This window comes from Octopus bimaculoides, chromosome 19 (genome assembly GCF_046866305.1).
Source record: "Octopus bimaculoides isolate indiv1 chromosome 19, ASM4686630v1, whole genome shotgun sequence".
NCBI lineage: Eukaryota > Metazoa > Mollusca > Cephalopoda > Octopoda > Octopodidae > Octopus > Octopus bimaculoides.
This window is the reverse complement of record NC_142946.1, coordinates 12,224,441-12,249,440: the sequence shown is the minus strand read 5'-3', so window position 1 is coordinate 12,249,440 and position 25,000 is coordinate 12,224,441. Positions and strand designations below refer to the sequence as shown.

Here is a 25,000-nt window from a genome sequence, read left to right as displayed (position 1 = left end):
TATGCAAAGATACCTGTGTTTATATACATAAATATATACTTATGTATGTGCAAACATATAAGTATTCATATACATATGTGTGTGTGTGCACGTGTGTATTTGCGTGTGTGTGTGTGTGTGTGTGTGTGCGTGTGTGTGTGTGTGTGTTCGTATATATACGTTGGTATGGGGCGTTGCCTGTCTTAAGGTTAATAAAACCAATATTAAACTGGGGAATTTATGTATACACACATATCAAACGTAAATATGTATATATCCACAGGTATAAACCACACACACATATGCATAACATGTGTGTACGTGTGCGTGTGGGTGTGGGTGTACGTACGCGCGCCTACGTATTTCGTACGTTTACATGTAAAAGGGAATGTGTCAATATTCTTAGCTGCTGTCGACTGCTTGTCAACGGCACAGCTGAAATCTTGCACACTGTCAGGTCTTTTCGGAAACAAAATTCATGTGAATCTTCCCGATTAATTTTAGCTCGAAATACTAAATTTCAAAATATTTCATATCCTTGAACAGAGCAATGAGACATTGGGGAAAAGTTAATTTGATAAATACGAGGTGCATTTAAGAAGATCTGAGACTTTATCAAGAGCGACGTTTATTAATTCGAAAGATGTACTATACACTATTCGCCTTCCATGTCGTATCCTCTTTCTTCAATGCATTTCTTGTAGCGCTGAAGCCACTTCGTGACAAGCCCTATTGAATCCTCCAAAATGATGTCCGATACTCTTGTCGCAGTCTCCATTTTCTACGTGTTTTCAAAGAGACTGCCCTTGAGTTTTTCTTTCAGTTTGAAGAACCCCGAAAAGTCATAGGGAACAACATCTAGAATGTAGCGTGGGTGAGAGATAGTTTTGATGTCCATCTCTGTCAAGCTGAGTGTGACCAGGATTAAATATTGACGAGCAGTGTCGAGTAGGTTTTGACAAACAGCGCTGTAAAAGCCGTCTGTTTCAATCTGGAATAAAAATGCGGCAGTTCGGATTATTAAATGATTAGCAACGATAAACTAAGATTGCAAAAATCCAGCACATTTTTATTATCACAATTTGAAAAGTCTGGAAACTTCTGTAATTCACATCGTATATATATTTAAAGCAGTCATGTAAATTACGGCAGTGTTGCACAAAATATTATAAAGCATTTATAAGGCAAATTATAAGGAAATTCTAGTTGACTGGGAATACAAAATTTGTACTTTAAAATGATATATCCCTGTCATATCATGCGTGGAGTATTCCAAGTATGATAGCGCACAGTTTCCAAATTTTTTATATTTTATTTATTTATTGGGAGGAGGGAACATTTTGAAATTACAACATTCTAAAGATACGTGTGTATGTGTGCGTGAGTGTACGTGTGTTTATCGTTATATATTTAATATCCATCTATTTAGAAGCTTATATATTTATTCAAATATCTATTGTAGCATAATCATGTTTCATGCTATTCTATCTCCGCCGATTTACTTTGAACTTTATGGTTTTCATTATTATTCCGTATTCTGAGTTTACCTTCTTGATAATATATTTTCAAATTCATTATGGTATAAAAATTGTTTTTGAAAATTTCTTTTATGGGTTTCCTTTTAGTTTTGTCTGTGTGTATCAGTTACGTGTTTCAGTTTTGCAAAACGTTAATATATGTATTGAAATAAATTCATCTTAATGTGAATTTAGGTCTATGAATGTAAGTATATATAGCTCTAACTGTATTTGTAATATTATGTTAATCTTTTGTTTTTCATGTGCAAATTTGTGTTTATACATACATATATGTATAAGCGTAACTATATATGCGTGTATATCTATATTTCAGTGCATATTTATAAGTATATATTTGTAATATATATATATATATATATATATATATATATATATATATATATATATATATATATATATATATATATATATATATATATATATATATATGTATGTACACACACACTCACATATGTATATACACAGACAGACAGACATACAGACATACAGACAGATAGATAGATAGATAGATAGATAGATAGATAGATAGATAGATAGATAGATAGATAGATAGATAGATAGATAGATAGATGTAACTGGTATAAACAAAGAGAAATAAATTCCAGAGACCTGTGGAATATATTTGAAAAAAAAAGTGAAAAAGCTTATCTCCACTTGTAGAAACGGCAGGCCAATTACTAGGTGGCAAACGATATCAACTCCATATGAGGAGCGTGTGGATTATCTCGAGTATCAGCAGTTCTCTTAAATAAACAAAATGCTGAATAAGGTATATTTCATAAAATACAAATTAAATTCTTACCTGCCTGAAATTATCTCCCATTCCAGAAAGTGTAGATTAATTGGTTCGCGGAAAATTATATATATACTCCCGTGCGTGTGTGTTTTTGTGTTGATATATATATATATATATATATATATATATATATATATATATATATATATATATATATATATATATATAATTATGTGTATTTCTTCTATCTTAATGAATAAAAATTTTTCTGATAGAATAAATGGGTTAATAGAAACCAACGTAGCAAAGAACACAAAATAACTGTGGTTAGCTCCTGTTTTTAAGGCAGGAACTCCTTGAAATTTTGGGTATTTGAGTATATTTAACAATTTAAGGATTGGAGAAAACGCATGTTATAATTGCATACTTTATTCCTACATATGTTTCATAATCGGTCATGATGTCTTACGTTTAAGATGATTCCCATGCTTTCCCTGATGAGAAGGTTACAATTTTAATATCAAAGATCCCTATGGATCACACAGGTTGTAATCCTTTGAAACATATGTAGGAATAAAGTATGCAATTATAACATGCGTTTTCTCCAATCCTTAAATTCTTAAATATATATATATATATATATATATATATATATATATATATATATATATATATATATATATATATATATATATATATATATATATATAGATATATATACATATATATATATATATATATATATATATATATATATATATATATATATATATATATATATATATATATATATATATATATATATATATATATGTCATGGTCACACACACACGCGCACAAATATGTACGTGGCGTTTTCTGCATGAATGCACAGAATGTAATACGCGCATAGAATATACGAAGCGGTGTTGAAAAGTTCCTGGTTTTAAGTTTATTGCGAAAGGCCTGTTTGGAGGCCCAACTTTCCGAATTCTTTTCCAAGGCTTAGAAAACTGAAGGACAACTGCAATAAGTGTGCGAATCTGTGAGGAGAATGTGTTGAATAAAATCATAATTACCTTATCACTCTTTATTTTATTTTAACGAGAGCCAGGAACATTTCAAAACCTCCTCCTCTGATAAATTCGAATAACTTCTCATATAAATATCATTGCTAATATTTCGTTCTGATAATCTTTGTTGTTGCCTCTACCAACTCTTTCTCAACTGTTTTAAACCTTACGGCGGCGTGCTGGCGCAATCGTTAGCACGCAGGGCGAAATGCTTAGCCATATTTCGTCTGCCGTTACGATGTCCACTTAGCCTTTCATCCTTCGGGGTCGATTAAATAAGTTCCTATTACGCACTGGGGTCGATGTAATCGGCTTTATCCCTTTGTCTGTCCTTATTTGTCTCCTATAAGAAACGTTAGCACGTCGTTCAAAATGCTTAGCGGTATTTCGTCTGTCTTTTTACGCTCTGAGTTTAAATTCCGCCGAGGTCGACTTTGCCTTTCATCCTTTCGGAGTCGATGAATTAAGTACCAGAAACGTTAGCACGCCGGGTGAGATGCTTAGCGGTACGAGGGATGTATGAAAAGTCTTGAGTCTGAAAGAAAGAAAAAAACATGGTACAAAACTTCTGATGAAGGTACAAGACTTCAAGGCTCAAAACTTTTCATACACCCCACGTATTTCGTCTATTTTTACGTTCTGCATTCAAATTCCACGGAGGTCGACTTTACCTTTCATCCTTTCGGGATCGATAAATTAAGTACCAGTTGCGTAATGGAGTCGATCTAATCGACCGGCCCCCTCCCCAAAATGTTCGTGCTTTGTACCTAGAGTAGAAAAGAATATTGATATATATGTGTGGAGGATGTGCTTAGATTCGAAACAGCTTCTCTTAGAAATGTATCGAAGGCACGAAAATCTACGAGAATAAATTGTATTATTAAGGAGTTTCCACCGGGAATAAATATCAAATAAAATTTTTCGTATGATCAAATTCAAAAACTGACTTAGCACAACATGCACGTACACACAGACACACATATGTATATACATATGTTTATATATATATATATATATATATATATATATATATATATATATATATATATATATATATATATATATATATATATATATACGTGTGTGTGTGTGTGTGTGTGTGTGTGCAGAGAGATACTGAAGAGACTGACAGACAGATTTTGTTACAAAAACAGTACATGAATCGAAATAATCGAGGTACATATTAAATTTGATATGGATTTTTTGTGGAAATACTTTTCCATGCATATGTCAGTTTAATCGACATTCCCTCGGTTGTGACGACGATGATTCCTCTCGATCCGATCAACGGAACGATCGTGAAATGAATACACGAACCACTAAGATACATGCCTCTATGTAAGCTTAACTAGACACACACACACCCACAAACACAAGTGTATAAATCTGTGTTTATATGTGGTATATGTGTATATTTTTGTGAGAGAATGGGAGTGTTAAAATTGAGAAACTGACTGAACATCAATTATATTACAAAGTAAGAAAAGAGAATGTCAGAATCTATCATCGTTATTTATAAAGCCATAAAAATTGAAGCCAGCAAATTTAAGAACATTATTATAGAAACGTATTTTAATTTTAAAATTCGATACTATCCAGTATTTAATTAAGATAAGCTATCAATAACTGTTTGATCATATCATGCTAGTTTGTGATGAGTAAACGAAAAGGCTTGTCATAGGCGTCATAGAGAAAGATGTGTGTGTGTGTCTGGGCTTGTGTGAGCGCTCGCGTGTGTTTGTGTGAGTTAATGTGTGATTTCGAGAACTAAAATAGCTGCAGAGATTAGAGAAACGAAAGGGAAGAAAACTAAACAAATTATGAAGCCGTACAATTTAGATTTCTAAGATGGGAACAAATTCTTAAATTTTAGAGGAGAAGGACTTTAGTCGATCATAGCTGCCGCAATAAATAGAAGTTACTTTAATTTGTTGACGCAGTAAGAATGCAAAGTAAATATGGACTGCGATTTGAACTCGCATCGTAAACAGCCCTGTGTCTGATGCTCAAACGATTCTCTGCAATAGTGGTAAATGTATTTAGAAAAATGCAGCAAATTTTATGATGCATTGATTATTGTTGTTGTTGTTGTTGTTGTTCTTTTTGTCATTGTTGTTCTTGTCGTTTTTTTTTTTTCTATCGTGAAGACACCATTTCAGATCGTTCCTAAGTTCTTTGTTCGTTAAACTGTGCTCTTTAAAATCGATTTCACTGACCAAGATTCTGCGGAAGTGAACAGTTACGTTTTCTTCCCCTTCGGGGCGCGGAACTTCTAACTTTCCTTTCTTGAAATTACCTATTCTTCAAAAAGAAAAACGAAAAAAAAAAAAAAAAAACGAAAAAAAAAAAAATTACATGATATTATAAATGGAGAGTATGGACTGTTGTTGGGACGGAGACTACATAATTGATTCCCCACAGCTTCTTCTCACAATATGTACAGTTAATGGTATTGCAGCAACAGACACTACCACCACCAACAAAGACAACAACAAAAATAATATGCTATACAGCAAAAAGCAACACCGAAAACAACATGCCAAATGCAACCACCACCAGCAGCGCAACACATAACAACTATATTGGCGGCAACAACAGCAACCAATGACAGCAATGGCTTCGAAAGTCAAAGAATTGACAGTGATACCACTATTATCGCTATCGTTAGCAAAAGCAGCATCAAAGCTACAACACGACGACGACAGCAACAACAACACGACGATGGAGGTAAAAGTAAAGAAAAGACTGCTACAGCAGCAGGAGCAACAACAATAGTAACAGCACTCCGTCGGTTAAGCCGACGAGCGTTCCTGTTGATCCGATCAACGGGACAGCCTGCTCGGGAAATTAACGTGCAAGTGGTTGAGTACTCCACAGACACGTGTAGCCTTAACGTAGTTCTCGGGGAGATTCAGCGTGACACAGAGTGTGACAAGGATGGCCCTTTTGAAATACAGATACAACAGAAACAATGAGAGAAAGTTGTGGTGAAAGAGTACAGCAGGGTTCGCCACAATCCCCTGCCGGAGCCTAATGGAGCTTTGGGTGTTTTCACTCAATAAACACTCACAACGGCCGGTCTGGGAATCGAAACCGCAGTCCTACGACCGCGAGTCCGCTGCCCTAACCACTGGGCCATTGCGCCTCCACTAAATAGCAACACCACTGATATTAAATTTAAATTTTGGTACAAGGCCAGCAATTTTCGGAGTTGGGGATTACCGATTACAGCGACCCCAGTGGTTAACTAACTAATAGCTGTCACTCTGTCGGTTACGACGTCGAGGGTTCCATCTGATGCGATCAGCGGAACAGACTGCTCGGGGAATTAATGTGCATGTGGCTGAGCACTCCACAGACACGTGTACCCTTAACGTAATTCTGAAGGAGATTCAGCGTGACACAGAGTGTGACAAGGCTGGCCCTTTGAAATACGGGTGCAACTCAGTTAAGCACTGGGGTCGATGTAAGTAGATTTTAAGGTAGAATACTTTCTAACTACGTCACTCGGAAATTTCGGCAAAACCATGTCGAAACATCTCCTTCAAGTAGCATATATTTTAGCCCCTACAATTTTTTTGTCGTGTTGTAGCTTTGATGCTGCTTGTGACAGAATGGCTAATTCAGATCTACCTTGGCTGGATTGTGGAAAAAGTAAAGGTGGTAGATATACCATCAAATGTCACTATCTGCTGCCTAATAGGGGCCGTTTTATTCGATATGAAAAAAGAAAACTAACTTAATCTTTTCTGCTCTAGACACAAGACCCGAAATTTTGGGGGGAGGGGGCCAGTCGATTGGCCCGACCCATTACGTAACTGATACTTAATTTGTCGACCCCGAAAGGATGAAAAGCAAAGTCGACCTCGGTGGAACGTAAAGAAAGACGAAATACCACTAAGCATGTCACGTAGTGGTTAAGAGCGCGGGCTACTAACCCCAAGATTCCGAGATCGATTCCAAGCAGTGATCTGAATAATGATAATAATAGTAATAATAGTAATAATTGTATCAACAATATCGAAAAATACCTTAGGTATGAGAACCCACGTTCGAAACTCCCCCAAGACACCTGATGAAGGCTAGAGGGTATATCAGCCGAAACGTTGTGTTAACCACAAACAAAATGAGGACAAATATCTGTCAATTTTAAATAATGCACATAATTCCTCATCTCTTAAATATAGACCTGAAGGAAGGTGGCAATAACAACGGTTGAAGAAATACAAACATTAGTGAAGAAAAGAGCGACCACAGAGACTATAGAGTCAGTAACAATAGCAGATGAAAAAACATCGGCAACAGGAGCAAAATATTGTGTGTGTGTGTGTGTGTGTGTGTGTGTGTGTGTGTCCTCACTAATTGACAACCGGAATTGTTGTGTTTACAGCCCCATAGTACAGCGGTTCGGCAAAACTGACTGATAAAATAAATACCATGCTTTTAAAAGAAAAAAATATAAGTACTGGGATCGATTCATTGGACTAAAATTCTTCAAGGCGACGCTCCAGCATGGCCGCTGTCTAATAATGACTGAGACATGTAAATTGTAAAAGACAAAATATTACGTCTCAATTAGAAAGTCTTATCAATATCAACAATCTTTATAATCTGAAAGCTTTTTCCTTTCATCATATCGAATTCGATTATATAAGGTACCAGTGAAGCAAAGTGGTGGATGTTATCGACTAACTGCTTGCCTCCCATTAAGAATTGCCGGTTGTGTTCCTAAATTAGAAAGCATTATCGATATCAACCTCATCACAGCATGTATACTTAACGTTGACTAAAAGCATGTATTTCTGTAGATGACCAAAAGCATTATGCAATAATTTCTCGTGATGTAAGGCGACGACCTGGCAGGATCATTAGCACGGCGGACAAAATACTTAGCACCATTTCGTCCAACTTTACACTCTGAGTTCAAATTTCTCCGAGATCGACTTTGCCTGCCATCCTTTCCGGATCGATAAAATAAATACTAGTTGAGCATTGGATTCGATAAAAATTGATTTAACCCATTGCCCGAAATTTCAGGGCTTGAGCCAAAATTTAAAACGGATATTTTCTCAGTTCTATATTTAAGAGATGAAGAATTATGTACATTATTTACATGAATTATATTTGACGGATATTTGTCCTCATCTTGTTTGTTGTTAACACAACTGTTTCGGCTGATATACCTTCCAGCCTTCATGAGGTGTCTTGGGGAAATTTCGAACCTGGTTTCTTATTCTTAAGGTATTTTTCGATGATGTTGTTGTTGTTATTATTATTATTATTCAGGTCACTGCTTGGAATCGAACTTGGAATCTTGTGGTTAGTAGCCCGCTCTCTTAACCACTACGCCATAGGGCATAGTGGTTAAGAGCGTGGGCTACTAACCCCAATATTCCGTGTTCGATTCCAAGCAGTGACCTGAAAAATAATAATAATAATAATAATAATAATAATAATAATAATAATAACAACAACAACAACAGCAGCAGCATCGAATAGTACCTTAAGAATGAGAAACCAAGTTCGAAAATTCCCCAAGACACCTGATGAAGGCTGGAGGGTATATCAGCCGAAACTTTGTGTTAATAACAAACAAAATGAGGACAAGTATCCGTCAAATATAAATAATGTAAATAATGGATATTTTCTCGTGATCTAAAGCGGTGAGCTGGCAAAGTTGTTAGCACGCCGGACAAGATACCTAGCGACATTTCGTCCGGATTTATGCTCTGAGTTCAAATTCCACTGATGTCAACTTTGCTTTTCATCCATTCGAAGTCGATAAAATAAATACCAGCAGAGCATTGGGTTCGATGTGATCGACTGACACCATTCCCTGAGATTGCAAAGACCGGAGCTAAAAAACTTGAAACCAATGATTTTCTTGTGACGTAACTATGTTTGCACTGCATTCTTGTGCAACCGTAAACTTTCAAAAGTTACAGAATAATTTTGCACAGCTTACATCACACAGCTAATAAAACTGCATTGGCATGTTTTAATGAGGCCCTAGTAAATCCACCGCCGACAAACATCCCCACTCTATGTACAAAAATTATTTTAAAGGAAGTATATTAAAAATATTTTTAGAAATTTTAATAAAATAAACTTATCGAAACTACTCTAAGCTTATAGATATTTAAGAATTTTATCAAAAGAAAATTTATTAGATTTTTATAAACTTTTAATAAAACAAACCAAAGTTAATAAAGTTTTTTTCTTTAAATTTAATAAGTTTTCCTTTGATAAATTCCTTAAAATATTTTCATGTTTCCTCTTTTAGAAAAAAAGAATTGCTCGCCTAGATTTTTGTCAAGTGACGTTTACTTTCACTCCCACCCACCGTTTTAATATAATACAAGTATGATTGCTTTCTACGAAGTAACTTATTTATTTAAGATTATATTCGGTACTTTGAGCAACTGTTTAGTTTGTTATACCATTAAATAAAACATCAATGAGTATTTCTTATCTTTATGTGATACAATGTGGAAATAAATTAATAACACCCATCATCACTTCCCACGATATTTATTAATAATATAACATGTGAATTGAAACATGCGAAGCTACTAGAAATATTCAAATCAAAACTCGTTCAACTACAAAGCCACTTTAAAATCTAACCACATGTTTTAACTGCGAAAGCCTTCAGACACAGCCCAGTTTCTGTGGCTTACAAATATTTGACATAACCAACATAGAATATTGTGTGCGTGTGCATGTGTGCGTGCGTGTGTGTGTGTATGTGCGTGTGTGTGTGTGTGTGTATGTGTGTGTGTGTGTGTGTGTGCGTGTGTGTGTGAAGGGTCATAGCTCAGTGGCTAGGGGTTGTGCTCACAGTTTCAATTTCTAAAAGTAAAGTCAAAGGCTGGCCGCGTGATTCGAACTCATTTCTTCTGTAAATATGACGCAAGTTGTACCATTGAAAAATATACAGAGGATATTCTGTTTTATTTTCATTCTCCTCTAGTTACAATTTTTGAATGCTTAGTGAAAGTCAGTGGTTCTAAACCTGGTCCAGGTTCATATGGCCCTTCGGGTTTTATATAAGGTTTTGTTAAATTTTATGTGCAATGAATTAGTTATAAGAGGGTGAGTCAAAAAGTAATGCCATTTTTGTTTAGGACAGGTATAATTACCAACACAGGAACATGTATCATACATCAAAATGAAGCTGGTCCTCTGTGGATCAAATGCCCTACTTCTCAACATCCCTACTTTTTGATTAGTTTTCACTTCCTTGTCACTGAAATAATGTTTGCTTCTCAAACCCTCTTTCATGGGGCCGAAGAGATGATAGTCCAGTGACGAGGAAGTGGCTCAAAGAACAGTCAACAGAATTTCAGGGGGCAGAGATACATGGTCTCATTCGAAGATGGAACATTGCTATTGAGAGAAACGGTGACTGTGTTGAGAAGTACGGATGTGATCCACAGAGGTCCAGCTTCATTTTGATGCATGATACATGTTCCTTAACAAAATGGCATTACTTTTTGACTCATCCCTGTACTTCAACAATACACAACATATTTTAACAATGATTGATACAATTTCTATTAATATTTAATAATAATAATATAATAGGATTTTTTTTAACATTGAATGGCTTTAGGGAGATGCAGCTTAATAAAATAGGAATAAAAAGGTTCATGTGTAAAAAATGGTTGAGGACCACTGGTTTAGGCGAAAGGGCAGGGAACGTGATTATTTTAGGTCTGTTGTGGGTGATGACGTTAAGAATCTGTTTAGAATGTTGTAGATCAACACTTATATGTCGTACAAAGGCAAGGAAACTTCCAGAGTCGATGTTCTCGGGAGGAAGGCCTGGACACACCGGTTATTCAAGACAGAGTATTCACTGCAACAACAATGTGGTGAGGTGGAGAGACGGGTCAGAGTTGGGTCTGACGGCAGGCGGTACAAGACTAGCCAGCTATAAAGAAGAGAGGTCGTTGTAGTATGCTGAGAGAAGAGAAAGAGAAGCGATAGTATATCTGTAGTTGGAGACAGAGACTGGGGTTTATCTCTTAATGATTTCATGCCAATTGAAAAATTTAGATTAACAGAACCTCCATCCAACTGATAGCTTTTGATTGTCAATATCCTAAAAGTGCTATATCTTTTAAAATTGAGGTATTCAACTGCAACGTCGCGTACCCCAATAAATGAAACAAAAAGTTTCCCAAAATAACCTGCAACATTGAAAGGTAATAAAACTGCTCCGTTTGAAGTACAAATGATACTATTTCATTAAAGGTTGAAATCAACTTAGATGTAATTGTTATATTGTACAGAAAATTTGAATAGTAAATATAGTTTAATATTTTCAGCTAGAAATCACATTTTATGCAAAAGGAATTATCTTGTTCATGGCAAAATGCAAGGTTACAACCTGCAATGACAGAGATATCCTGATTCGTACCACATTTTCAGAAAAACTTTCTTCTTAATAAGCACAGAAATCATTTGTAAAATCAACAGGATACGAGAGTCGACGGTTAATATTTCGAAATGTAGTCTCTTAGATACAACATTATTATTTTGACAGTTGTGCCTCGTACAAAATGAGCTGAATCGATCGTTGTGGGGATCTTCTACAGTTCATCCAGTTCTTCAAAACATCTCTTAAAATTTTAGTTATATTTTATGTAATGTTTATCAATTTCATGTGACGGAATTTAGCCAACGGGCCATTTGATTTAGCTTCTTCAAAGAATATGATCGGTACCGTATAACGTTTTACTATTGTCTGCAAAGCAAAGTGTCTTGATAGCCTTTTAACTTCAGTAAGTGATCTGAGCGCTACAGCTTGATTTTCAGAAGCCTCTGCAAATTCTTCAAGTATAGAACTTTTATGTTTAAATCGAGAAAACGCTATAGATTCTTCTCATGAAAGTATCAATTTCGCTTGTTAACTTCTCTTCTATCCGTGCATCACAGATCTTGAGATTTTCTCCGTGTATTGCATAGTTGTTGCTAAACTACGCATTGCTATGGTACAACTAACTCTCCCCAAGAATCCCGATGCTCCATCAGGCGCAAAATCTAATTCTAAGTCTTTTTATGATGTTCGGTTTCCTTTTCTTCATGAACCTTATGATGCTGATAAAATAGAAGAATCGTACGCCTGCAGCTGAACTACTCCTCAAAAATATATTTACAAAAAGAAAACGTTTTATAATCAGTAGAATCTTTAAATCTGCATTTCATGTACAGATTGGAAATTTTGTTGAAAGTCATGATTGTGTTTTCAACAATTATCAACTTGTGAAAATTTACTGATGTTATCTCTATTACAATGTCTTTCTCCGAAATAAAATTGATAGTTTATAGAAATTTAAACATATTTTTTTGATTCTCCAGATGTCTTGGAGTTGAACATACTTTACAATATTCTTCTAGATGAGCTGAACTAAAGTGACGATCTTTTCATTTTGAAGGATAACAACACGCTTTGATCTCTTTGAGGTTTGATCACTTTCGCTCTCGCTCATCTGCACTGAATCGTAGCATGCGTAACACACTGGTATTGAGTAATAGAGGGGTTTGTTGCATAAACTTTTGCATAGAATATACATAGACATTGAATGCAAAAAAGTTATGCTCATAACGTTTAGATGTGAATCTGAAATTCAGACAAAATATTTTGTTGAAAGTATGTCTGTAGTTTCCAAATATCTTTCTTTCTACTTGCAAATATTTTCCAGCAATTTTCGTATCACGACAATACAAAAAAGAAAAAGAAAAAAAAAACTCCAATTTCCAAGTCACTCATAAATATTTCTCGCAGCTGAACTTTCATGACCTAACGAGCTTTCGATGTATCAGTTGTTACTATTTAGTTAAACTATTCAACTTTAAACAAACTAACAGTTTTTTTTTCTCTCTTTTTCTTTTACGCCCTTCGATTCTTTTGAATTTCACAGTGAATCGATATTTATTTTTTCAATAAAAACTCACTAAGCTATCTACAGAATTTGAATCAGATCTTAAACTTTATTATATGAATAGCGTCTGCTAAACATGGCTTCAGCTGCACAAAACTGGAACAGAATATGTGAGATGACGTAGATTAATGATGTGCAAACGTGATATTTGACAAACCGACTATTTAGTTAACAAAAATAGATAAAAGTTTGTCTTTTAATAAATACAATTAATAACAACAATATCGTTTTTGGCAAATAACTTTTTGTGCTTACATAGCTGTCTTTCATGAGCTGATAGAAAAACCTTTGTGCGAACACAAACGCACACAGACTTCAGAAAACAGTAATTTTGACCATATGTTGGGCGAACAAGAATGACTTAGCCCTGTGGTTTTCGACCGAGATCAATATACCCCTGGGGTCCACATAAGATTTTAGGGCCCGTGCAAGCTAGACGACAAACTGGAGATTCAGAGTAGTATATTAAGGGTCGATGGAAAAATGTAGCTTTAGATGTGTTTATTGAGAGAAACAGTTAAGTTTCTTTAATGTTTTCCATAGCTCAAAATACACAAGTGAATGGGTGAAAACCAAAATTGGAATTTGAAATAAGTATCTATAAAACGTGGGGAGGCGCGTGGTTTAGTGGTTAGGGGGTTGGACTCATGATCGTAAGATTGCGATTTCGATTCCTGGACCGGGCGACACGTTGTGTTCTTGTGCAAAACACTTCATTTCACGTTCTTCCAGTCCACTCAGCTGGCAAAAATGAGTATTCCTGCAACAAACTGGCGTCCCGTCCAGGTGGGGAATTTAACGCCACTGAAACTGGGAAATTTGCCCTTATGAGTCGACATGACACGAGAAGGGGCGCTTTAACTTAACTTAATCTATAAAACTAGTTTTTAAACATCGAATGGCTATGCGGTCCACCCGACCTAAATAGTAATCAAAGGGATCCATAAAAAAAACAAAAATGGTTAAGAACCACTGTTGCTGTTGTTTTTTTGTTTTTTTTTTCCTTCTCGAGACATGCCTGGCTCATAAGGGCCGGTTTCCCGGTTTCATTGGTGCATAGGTACCCCACTTGGACGGTACACCGGTCCGTCGCAGGTGAGCCGCTAGATGCATGAGGGGAGAGTGAAAGTTGTGGCGAAAGAGTCAGCAGAAGTTCGCCATTACCTTTTGCAGGTGCCGCATGTTTCGCTCATAAACACACACATCACCCGGTCTGAGATTCGAACCCGCGATCTGTGTTTGCCTCCAAAACTAAAACCGAATGTCGCCAAAACAGGTTCAATATTTCCAATCAGCCGAGTCAAGTTCACCAAGCGTTCAAACATCACAGCAACTACTAGCACGTTGTATTATTTTGCTATTTATCTGTCTTTTATCCCTTTTACATTATTTTATTTATTAGGTAGTCAAAACATCCGATTTGCCACTTACTACAGTAACAACATGGTGTTACAAAGATCTCCACAGCGAGCTATCATTTGGGGATATTCAACACACAGCAACACCAACCTCACCATTAAAATAGATGATATCATCGTACTGAAGACGACTAGTTATTTTCATCCGGTTATCAATGCCAGTATATGGACCGTGAAATTACCCGCAAAGGAAGCTGGTGGACCACATGTTATCACTGTCCAGTCATCTCTGTCCACTATCAGACTGGTTAATGTTTTGTTTGGAGATGTATGGATATGTTCCGGTCAAAGTAATATGCAGTTTACGACAATGATGGTAAGTACTAGCTTTGTCTTTCATATTTCTAGAGTCGATGGAGTTATAAAATATATGGCATTATGCCTCAGTGTCATTATTATTATTATTATTATTATTATTATTATTGGCAGAACCATTAGCACGCTGAAAAAATTGCATAGTCGCATTTCTTTCGGCTGTATTTTCTGGGTTCAAACTCTACCAAGGTCGACTTTGCCTTTCATGCCTTCGGGGTCGATACAATAAATACCAGTTGACTACTTGGGCCGATGTAATCAACCTGCCCCTTCTCACGAACATTTGTTTGTGCACAAAGTTGTTAGCTATCATTATTGTTATTATTACTATCATTATTATTATTATTATTGAATGAGAGAGCAGTGCATGCCATCAAAGTGACACTGGGGTAAAATATACGAAGCCCAATATTCCCATCATGACTACCCGTCTGATAAGGGTACACCAGGCACATGCTTCACAACCATATGTGCACAACATGGTGACCTCATATCAAGATAAACAGTGCATGACCTTGCAGGTGGAACCCAGTTAGAATTTTCTTCAGGTCGAGTAGCCCATCCCGCTCAAAAGGTCCCTGAATAAACTTTGTTTAAGGATGTTGAGCAAAACACCCATGTTTTCAATGGTGAATTATTCAAACCTCAAAGAATTCATCTCAACACATGGCTATGATGCTCCCCCACTACTTCTGCTCATGATCAGAGATGCACATATTGTCAGCCACCAAGGCTGAACTGAATGCTCAATTTGTTAAGGTCAAACAACTGACAAGCAAATCTGTGGTATTAAGCCCGTCTTTTATACCAAGCCTTCCACTTCACTTCTCAGAGGTCTCGATTTCACTTGCTGCAAGTAATTATATATGAGCGAACAGCAACACGTTGTTAAAGGCCTCACATCGTTTCTTTCTTCGATACTTCACACCTAAGTGATGATGGCTTCATTATATTTTCCAGATATGGCATTGTTCATCTGTTCAAATTTTATTGATGCAATGTTTACGGAAATTGCCTGCCACACTGTTGTTGTGCAGCTATCATCAAACATTTGGTCTTTTCTTTTCGTCCTGTGCTCTAAATCTTGTGGTAAATTTGTTTATAAATTCCAGTTAATTCATTTGTTCAACCTCCGGATTCTCCATTTGTCTTGGATACTTCCCGTTTCTTACTTTGATTTTCATGTTTTCTGCACTTGAAACTGATCGTAGTGTTCTTATAGAAGAATATATATATATTCCGACTGTTTACTTTCTGAGTTAAACACTCTTAACATCAACATTGCTTTTGTCCTTAACGAGGGCCGATAAAATAAAGAACTGCTCTAGTATTAGGACTGATGCTATCAATTAATTTCCTCTTATCAAAATACACAGCCATGGGCCTTAAAAAGAAATTATGATCTTGCTTTTGTCAATATTTTATCTCCTTCAGCTAAAATAGCCTGTTCTTTCTTTCTTTTAACTCAGAACATTTAAGTCAGTCATTCATTTCCCTCTACTTTACTTCCTGCCCATTGAATATGGAGGATTTTTACCACATCGTGATTTACACTCCATTTTTCCTACTGTATATTTTAGAAAAATGTTTTGTTATTGGCTTCTATGTAAACTTGTCCGTTGTTTGTTCTTATTTAAATCATTTTCTTCAGTTTAGTTAGTTGCCAATTTGTACTTAATTGCTTCCTTAATTAGAAAGAAAGAATTTTTTTCTTTCAAAACTAATTACTTTACATTTGATTGCTTCCAAGTATTTTTCTTGAACTGCTGTTTTAGTACTTTTCTATTCGCATTAGATTCTCTTCTTCTATGCTCTTGTCTATGTACGTACGTACGTACGTACGTACGTACGTATGTATGTAAGCATGTATGTATGTATGCATGCATGCATGTATGCATGTATGTATGTATGTACGTATGCATATATGTATGTGTTTATCTATCTATCTAATATATCTATATATATATTTATATATGTATGTATGTAAGTATATATGTATTTACGTATGTATATATGTATGTATGCATCTATCTATATATATACATATTTATATATGACGTTGGCCACTAACGTGGACATTTAATGTCCTAGAACTAGATCACATCTTATGCACATGTATGTATGTATATATGTCTATATATGTCTGTATATATGTATATAGATATGTGTGTGTGTATATGTGTGAATGTATGTATGTATCTATCTATCTATACGTATGTATATGTGCGTATCCATTTGCATAGAAATATTTATATATACATGTATGCATATATGTGTGTTTGTGTTTCTCTGTGTGTGTGTGTGTGTATGTGTGTGTGTGTGTGTGTGTGTGTGTCTGTGTGTGTAGATAGACAGACAGACAGTTATAGATAGATAGATAGATAGATAGATAGATAGATAGATCTTCTTCGGGTCGATTACCTCAACATGCTGAGTAGGTTTTTGTTTATCTGTCTCAGCACTTCAATACTCCTAATTTTCAATATATAAACGGTGAATCTCCTCTTTGTAACTGGTACAGCTAATGTATACATACCTATCATCATTCTTCTATTACCTTATTCGTAGCATTAAATTAAGATTTTAATAATAGCAAGCATCAACTTATGCAATGCTTTTTAAATTTTTTTCTTCATTTCTTCGACTTTTCATCCATTTTTATCTATACTTGGTATTTGAATAGGCGGTTTGGTCAAGTTCATTGACTTCAATTTCTCTACATAATTTAATGTTTCCCCTGTTAGGTTACCTTTCTATGTCGTTGTTCTGATACATTCATTTAATCCTATACATTTTTATTTTTATTTTTCTACGTGTGTGTCTTTGCGAAATTTATAAACATTTTAAAGTGGTTTTTAACTGCGCATTATTACTTGCAAATATTTAACCATTGATCGTTTCATTGAGCGAATTTATTAATAGAGTCATGGCTTGGCAGAACATTAGAAGGAATAATGTGTCTCCCTAGACGATTATTTTTATGGATACAGCGCTATATTTTTTTTATCTTATTTTTAATTAGTACTGATATGTTTGTTTTCCTTTTATATGGTTCATGTATTTTGTTAGTATTGGAGCAGTTTTAATTATGTAAAGAGTCCCCATGATCCTAGAATGTGATATCATGTCAAACGCTTTTCTGTGGAGGCTATTTTAAATTTTGCAAGCTATCGTTTGTATTTGCTATCGACAGCTACATTATTATTATTATTTTTATTATTATTATTATTATTATTATTATTATTATTATTATTATTATTATTATTACTATTGTTATTATTATTGTTGTTGTTGCCGATAATAATAACAACAACAACAACATTTGTGTTAAGGCGGCGAGCTGGCAGAATCGTTAGCACGACGGGCATTTCGCCCTTCTTTACGTTCTGAGTTCAAATACTGCTGAGGTCGACTTTGCCTTTCATCCTTTCTGGGTCGAAAACTTAAGTACCAAATAAGCACTGGTGTTGATATGATCGACTATCCCCCTCCCCTCAAATTCCAGGTTATGTGCCAATAGTATAAAGGATTATTATTATTATTATTATTATTATTATTATTATTATTATGAAGGTGGTAAGGTTGATAGTCGAGTACTGATACTTTTAAGCCTGCCAGTCACTACTGTCATTACGTCCACTTTCTTCATTATCCACAACCTGCGTATTTCCCATTTCAAATCGTCATAGTTCCTCAGTTTCCCTTATTATTATTATTATCATCATTATTGTGGAAGGCGGCTAGCTGGCAAAATCGTTAGCGCGCCGGGTGAAATACCTAGCGGTATTTCGTCTGCCGTTACGTTCTGAATTCAAATCCCGCCGAAGTCGACTTTGCCTTTCATCCTTTCGGAATCGATTAAATAAGTACCAGTTACGCAGACTGGGGTCGTTGTAATCGACTTGATCCCCTCCCCCAAGCTGCCCTTGTGGTAAAAATTTGAAATCATTATTGTTGTTGTTGTTGTTGTTGTTGTTGTTGTTTTTGTTCTCGTCGTCGTCATTGTGGTTGTTGCTGCTGTTGTAACAGATTTGAGGAGAGCAGTCATTTTCAACGAACGTCTGCGGAATATTCGCATTACCTTATACTTGACTCAAAATTTACTTCCCACGCATTTACATACATACATAAACACACATACACACACGCACACACACACACACACACACACACACACAAATGTGTATGCTTATGTCTATGTATATGTAAAGGTATTATGCACAAGACAACTTCAGTCGGAATAATTGAAATCAAATATAGCCAAGCTGAAGTCGTCCACCATTACTTAAGTGTCACGTGTCTACGCTCGTTAAAAGAGTAGCAGCTGGGTGTACTTTAATTTACATCAAATAACCATCTGAATAAGCGTTTGAACAAGAAATTTAAGTAACCATATGAGAATTCAACCAAATAAATATAATTGAACTCAGTTCAAAATCTGAATGTATGTGTTTCTGTGTACGCATGTATGTATTTATATATATATTAATAGTTATCGCCAAGCTAACATGGCAGTCCAGAACAATAGGAGGAATGCTGCCGTTAATTAGCTCCAAGAGGTCATTGCCTCTAGCGAGCTATGTGACATACCAACTTGTGTCCATTATAACCTTCGAACAGGGGAGGTCAGCCGCTTCCCATAGCTGCTCTGACATCTACGTCCTATTTTTCTAAACTGCCATGTTAGCTTGCCGATAACTATTAATATCCAGTACCGCTGCCGTAGTCTCCTTTAGAGAGACTTAGAAATACTAATATTTATATATATATAAATATTTATTTTTCGTAATGAGATAAAAAACCAAACTGGACACAGCCTTGGTTTTTTATCTTATTACGAAAAATAAATCCCTATATTCACACGCTGATATATGACCTACGTTGGACCCCTTATTCGTATAATCACCGAACCTGGAGCTTAACTGTGGTCTATCCATAGCACTCACTCAGCATTACCTGAAACCTCTGGGTCTAATTGACACCACTATCGCTCATAACCTCTCTCTTTCTCTCTCTGTCTCTGTCTCTGTCTGTCTGTCTCTCTCTGTCTCTGTCTGTCTGTCTCTCTCTGTCTCTGTATGTCTGTCTCTCTCTCTTTATATATTTGTAGGCATTCAATGGTAGCAACGAGGCTAAAGGTTCCATACATTACCCACATATTCGAGTATTTACTACAGCATATATGGCCGCTAATCAACCGGAATACGACGTCAAATGTGCTCTAGAACAATGGTCAGTTGCATCACCTGGTAAGTAGCTACAATTCATGCCTCCACAAAGCTCTCGTCGATCAATAGTACATGGTTGTTCTTAAATTTAATTATCATTGTATTAAACGAATCACTATGAGTGTTTGAGGTAGCACCTAAATAGTTGCTTGTTATGTTGAAAATAGCAACTAATTTTACTTCAAATAAAGACACTATTCATACTTTAAAATTCGAAGAAGAGCATAATGAAGTTCTATTTACTGTTTGACTGAAAAATAAAATAGAAGAGTCAGTGGGATAGTTATATGTCATACGGCTTTAATGAGATTGGGAGAGAAAAACAGCGAAATACATTTGATATTTAAATAGTAGATCTCGTGTTTTAATTGTATTTTTATCAACAGAAGCACTAGCGTCGTCAGCTTGGATGTATTTCTCAGCCATCTGTTGGATGTATGGTCGACGTCTCTACGAAGAACACAGAATTCCTATTGGTTTAGTCAGTTCTACATATGGTGGCACTCCAATTGAGGGTTGGTCCTCACCTGAAGTTCTGAACAAATGTCCAGAAACGTGAGTGTTAATTTAAAGCTTTGTTTCGCAAGCAGAATCCCTTTGACCCTTGGGGATCCATTTAAAATTTCGCTGTTAAGATTTATATACAAGAGCACTCAGAGAGCGCAAACTTCCGCCAAGGCAACACCAACATCCTCTCAACGATTAGACAGAGATGATTTTTAAAATGAGAATAACTCGACTACTCTCACAAGCAAGAATACTAAAAATGAATTCCACCGCTCTCTCCGGTACTGGATCGATCCTAAAATCTAATCAGTTCGTGCCAGTCACGAGGCCAAACATTCCTGAAAGTTTCATCCGAATCCATCCAGTGGTTCTTGAGATATCTTGGGACAAATAAATAAACAAACACGGCTGAAAAACAATACTTCGCCATTGCTAAGGCGGAGGCAATAAATTGGTTACACTTCTAGAGTACACAAAATACCTAATAATATTGAATTATAAAACGACAATATAATTTTCTTAAATAGCAAATGATTATGCGATCCAGTAGAATATATTAGGACGTAAATGGGCCCATTGGTATAAAGTGATTCAGAAACTGATATAGCGCAATAACCATTTAGCTACCGTTAACTATGGATGCAGGATCATGGAAACCTAAGAACTGATTTAATATAATTATACAACCAGAGTAAAATCAATATTAATATTAATTTACCTGCGTGTACGAAGAAAATTGTTTTGTTTCAGTCAATTTTTATATTCTATTATTATATAGAAAATTATGCGGATAAACAAATTAGATATATTAAATATAATAGTTTGGGTTTGAAATACTAGACATGTATATATGTATACATTCGAAACGAGAGAAAACAAAAGGTGGAGACTTTCAGACGATGAATATTTAGAGCTTGTGGAATCGATCACTTGTAAAGACATTGGAGTCAATGTTTGTATTATTTTAGCACTACTGTCTTCTATACTGAGAATCTTTGGATTTCATCTGTGGACTATATTGTATTACTCTGTGTGTTTATGTGTGTAATACATTGTAACTGTAAGAGTCTGACTTCCAGAATTTAGAGAAACTCACTCCCGATCAAACAGCCAGTAAACCGAATTTGGTTTTCTTTGGTAATATCCACTGTCTGAGTATTGTTTTGAATTATGAAATAAATGTTTGAGGAAAACGCTTTCCTTTCCCTCATGTTCTTTTGTTTAAAAACCTTTGTGCTCGACACGGGCAAAAACCCGCTGGTTTAAACTCACGCTTTTGATTTTATTTCTGGTTCTCGTGTTGATACTATTATAACCGAAGCCTAATAGTTATAATATGTTAAAGGATGCTGCAGATGTGTATTGAGTCAGACGCGGTATGCAGACCACCATATAACTTGTTAGACATTCGCATTGCCCCTTTATTCTTCTCTTCCGTTTTATTTTGACACGTGCATTGCGTTTATACTATTCTCTTTCGTTTTACGAAACAAGTATGCACATGCGCATTTCTTCTTCATACGGTTCTTTCCGATTCCGATTCAAAACTGTTTATGTATCACAACCATCTCATGAACTGATGACCAGGAAGAGAGGTTCGCGCTCTGATAATTGTCAAAAAATTATGCTATATCAGACCCTAAAATTGCATTAACCATAAAACGTATAAACCAAGTTCTAATCACTGAGTAATTGAAAGATGTTTAAAGACATAGTTTATGATTAGTAATCGAATAAGCATGGGTAATTGAACACTATTAAATGCAGCAACCAAAAAATAGTAATAGCGTACTTTTTCATACGTCGTGTTGATTAAGTTTTAAATTATTTTTAGTAATTCTTTTCTTGCAGTGTCACAATTATAGATGTATTTTAGTTATAGGTAAATGTTTATAGATATATAGCCCATATTTTTTTCTAATATGTTAATAAATCTAAGAGTTTTGATATAAAATTTAACTTGATATTTTAAAATATGCTCATAAATTTAGGATAATAAAAATAAATTTTTAACGTTATCTTAAATTTATTGACATTTTCGGTTGCTGAATTAGAGAATATGGTTCTTTTATGGGAGTTTTATAACGGGTTATATTAATGCTATGCAAGTAGCTCTTAGTGCATCATATCATTTATTTCTCTTGTTTGTTTGTTTTTTATTATTAATTTTATTACTTCGTAAAGCTGAGAGCAATGTTTCCCATGAATACGCTGACGACAAAACGGATCGGACTGTTTTTGCAAGAATTTTAAGACCACCTAAATTTTCGTTCTCAAAGGTCCACAGCCTGGAACTTAATTACAGTTATTTGTACATGCTTAAACATAATTTCCTTTTAATCACCTACGACTAGATTGAAAATCGGATAATTGCATTTCTAGATATCAATTTCCTCCACTCAAACGCATCTAAATCCAGACCAGCGAAATATGCTAAATCAGGTTATTTTTATATTAATATATGGCATCAAAATAACCCCATAAAACTACAGCATTCTCGAATTCAGCAACAAAAAAATTCGTTATATTGCTTTCTCTAATTCTTTGAATTGCTCAAATCTACAAGAAAACTACTTCCTCAAGTACAACCTTTAGAATTTTTATGATTTTGTTTTTGTTTCGCGCTATATTCAACTTCCTTAGGACTAACTTCCGCAAAAAAGTTTCTTCACACTTCAGATTTTCTGAATCTTCTTCAGATAAGTCCAGTTTACACTCAAAAAATTCATACAAAGTAAATGTATTTCACAAAACGTTTAAACGCAGTGAAATGTCCTTAAAAAGAACCTCAGTTAACTACACCAATCAAATTAATTCAGTTAAGCTATTCATGCTCTATTATTTTCATCTCTGAAAATAATCTGATTTTACAAATCGATCATAACTTAGTCCTCGTATAATATTATACATTACTAAACCGTTGTAAACTGATTCAATTTCAATTCAAATTAAATTATTGTTTATTGAAAAGCCCTTGCAGCTAGATTTGGTAAATATATTTGGCTATATTTATTACTAATCTCATCTCACCATCGAAATCTGTAAAGTGTACTTTTGCACACAATATTTCCTAAGATACATATAATGGATTGTAAAAGTACCTGAGGTTGCCCATAACCTTAAGCAAATTGCTTTTCAAAGGCCAACATTTTGGACTACTGTATCAGAACCACCAAAACAAATTCACCTGTGGGCCTTTTTTCTAAATATTATTTTCATGAGTTTTTCAATCAACTTCTATAAATTGGCTCCTCGTTAAATGGATATCTATCACACTGTCATGTAATTATAACTAATCTAAGGCGGCGAACTGGTAGAATCGTTAGCACGCCGGACGAAATGCTTAGTTCAAAATTCCACCGAGGTCGACTTTTGTCATTTATCCTTTTGGAGTTGATAAATTAAGTATCAGTGAAATATTGGAGGTCGATATAATTGACGAGTCTCCTCCCCAAAATTTCAGGCCTTGTGCTTATAGTAGAAAAAAATAAATACATACATACATACATACATACATACATACATACATCCACTGTAACGAGTTTAGTATAGCGTACAGACAGAAAAATGAGAATTCTATTTGATGGTATTCAGCCGAAATTTGAAAACATTATTATCATCATCATCCTCATCATCATCCTCATCATCATCATCATCATCATCAGTATCATCATTATTGCAGTATTTTTTGCAGGTCAGTTATAACGCTTACCAGCCTATTTTCCGGTCCTTTACGTTCTCATCTTATCCCTTAAACATGGAAATATATTTAAATTCCTGATGATGTTACATATGAAAACCCAAGTAGAATCCGACATAGCAGACGACCTTGTATTGACCCAACTCTGTTAGTTGTTGTTTGTCAAGAAGCGTACACCCTCGGTTTTCCGCTTTTTAAGTCAATTAAAGAAAAGTAGTTAATTAACTTGAGAATTCTGTACAATAATTAGTTAATTAATTATTTAAGTAAAGGTTCATCAGCGAATAAATTTTAATATTTGATTGAAATATTTACATGCAAATATAGCGTCGTTCACAATTTCGAAGAAATTTTCTGGGATTTTGTGTTATTGTTCATTATAAGCATTTAATTTGGGCTCTCGAATCATGAATTTAAATTTATTCTGAGGAATCCTTACTTAAATTATTAATTAATTTAAAGGATTCTCTGATTAATCATGTAATTTTCCTAAATTCTTCGTGAGTGAAATGTGAACTGGACACGCTTCTTGACAAACGAAAAGCAATTGAGTCGAGTCAATGATGAAGCCTCTACG

At 35.0% G+C, this 25,000-nt stretch overlaps 1 protein-coding gene across 2 annotated transcripts in view; it reads left to right on the top strand.

Moving 5' to 3' along the window:
* Positions 1 to 25,000, top strand: part of LOC106884109 (sialate O-acetylesterase) — a 66,831-nt gene that overhangs the window by 25,083 nt on the left and 16,748 nt on the right. For both annotated transcript variants that reach the window (XM_014935335.3, XM_089366579.1), the window contains 3 exons: positions 14,658 to 14,989; positions 20,099 to 20,237; positions 20,603 to 20,771. In XM_014935335.3, the coding sequence (XP_014790821.1) occupies positions 14,658 to 14,989; positions 20,099 to 20,237; positions 20,603 to 20,771 (640 nt within the window). The remainder of the gene's footprint in view (positions 1 to 14,657; positions 14,990 to 20,098; positions 20,238 to 20,602; positions 20,772 to 25,000) is intronic.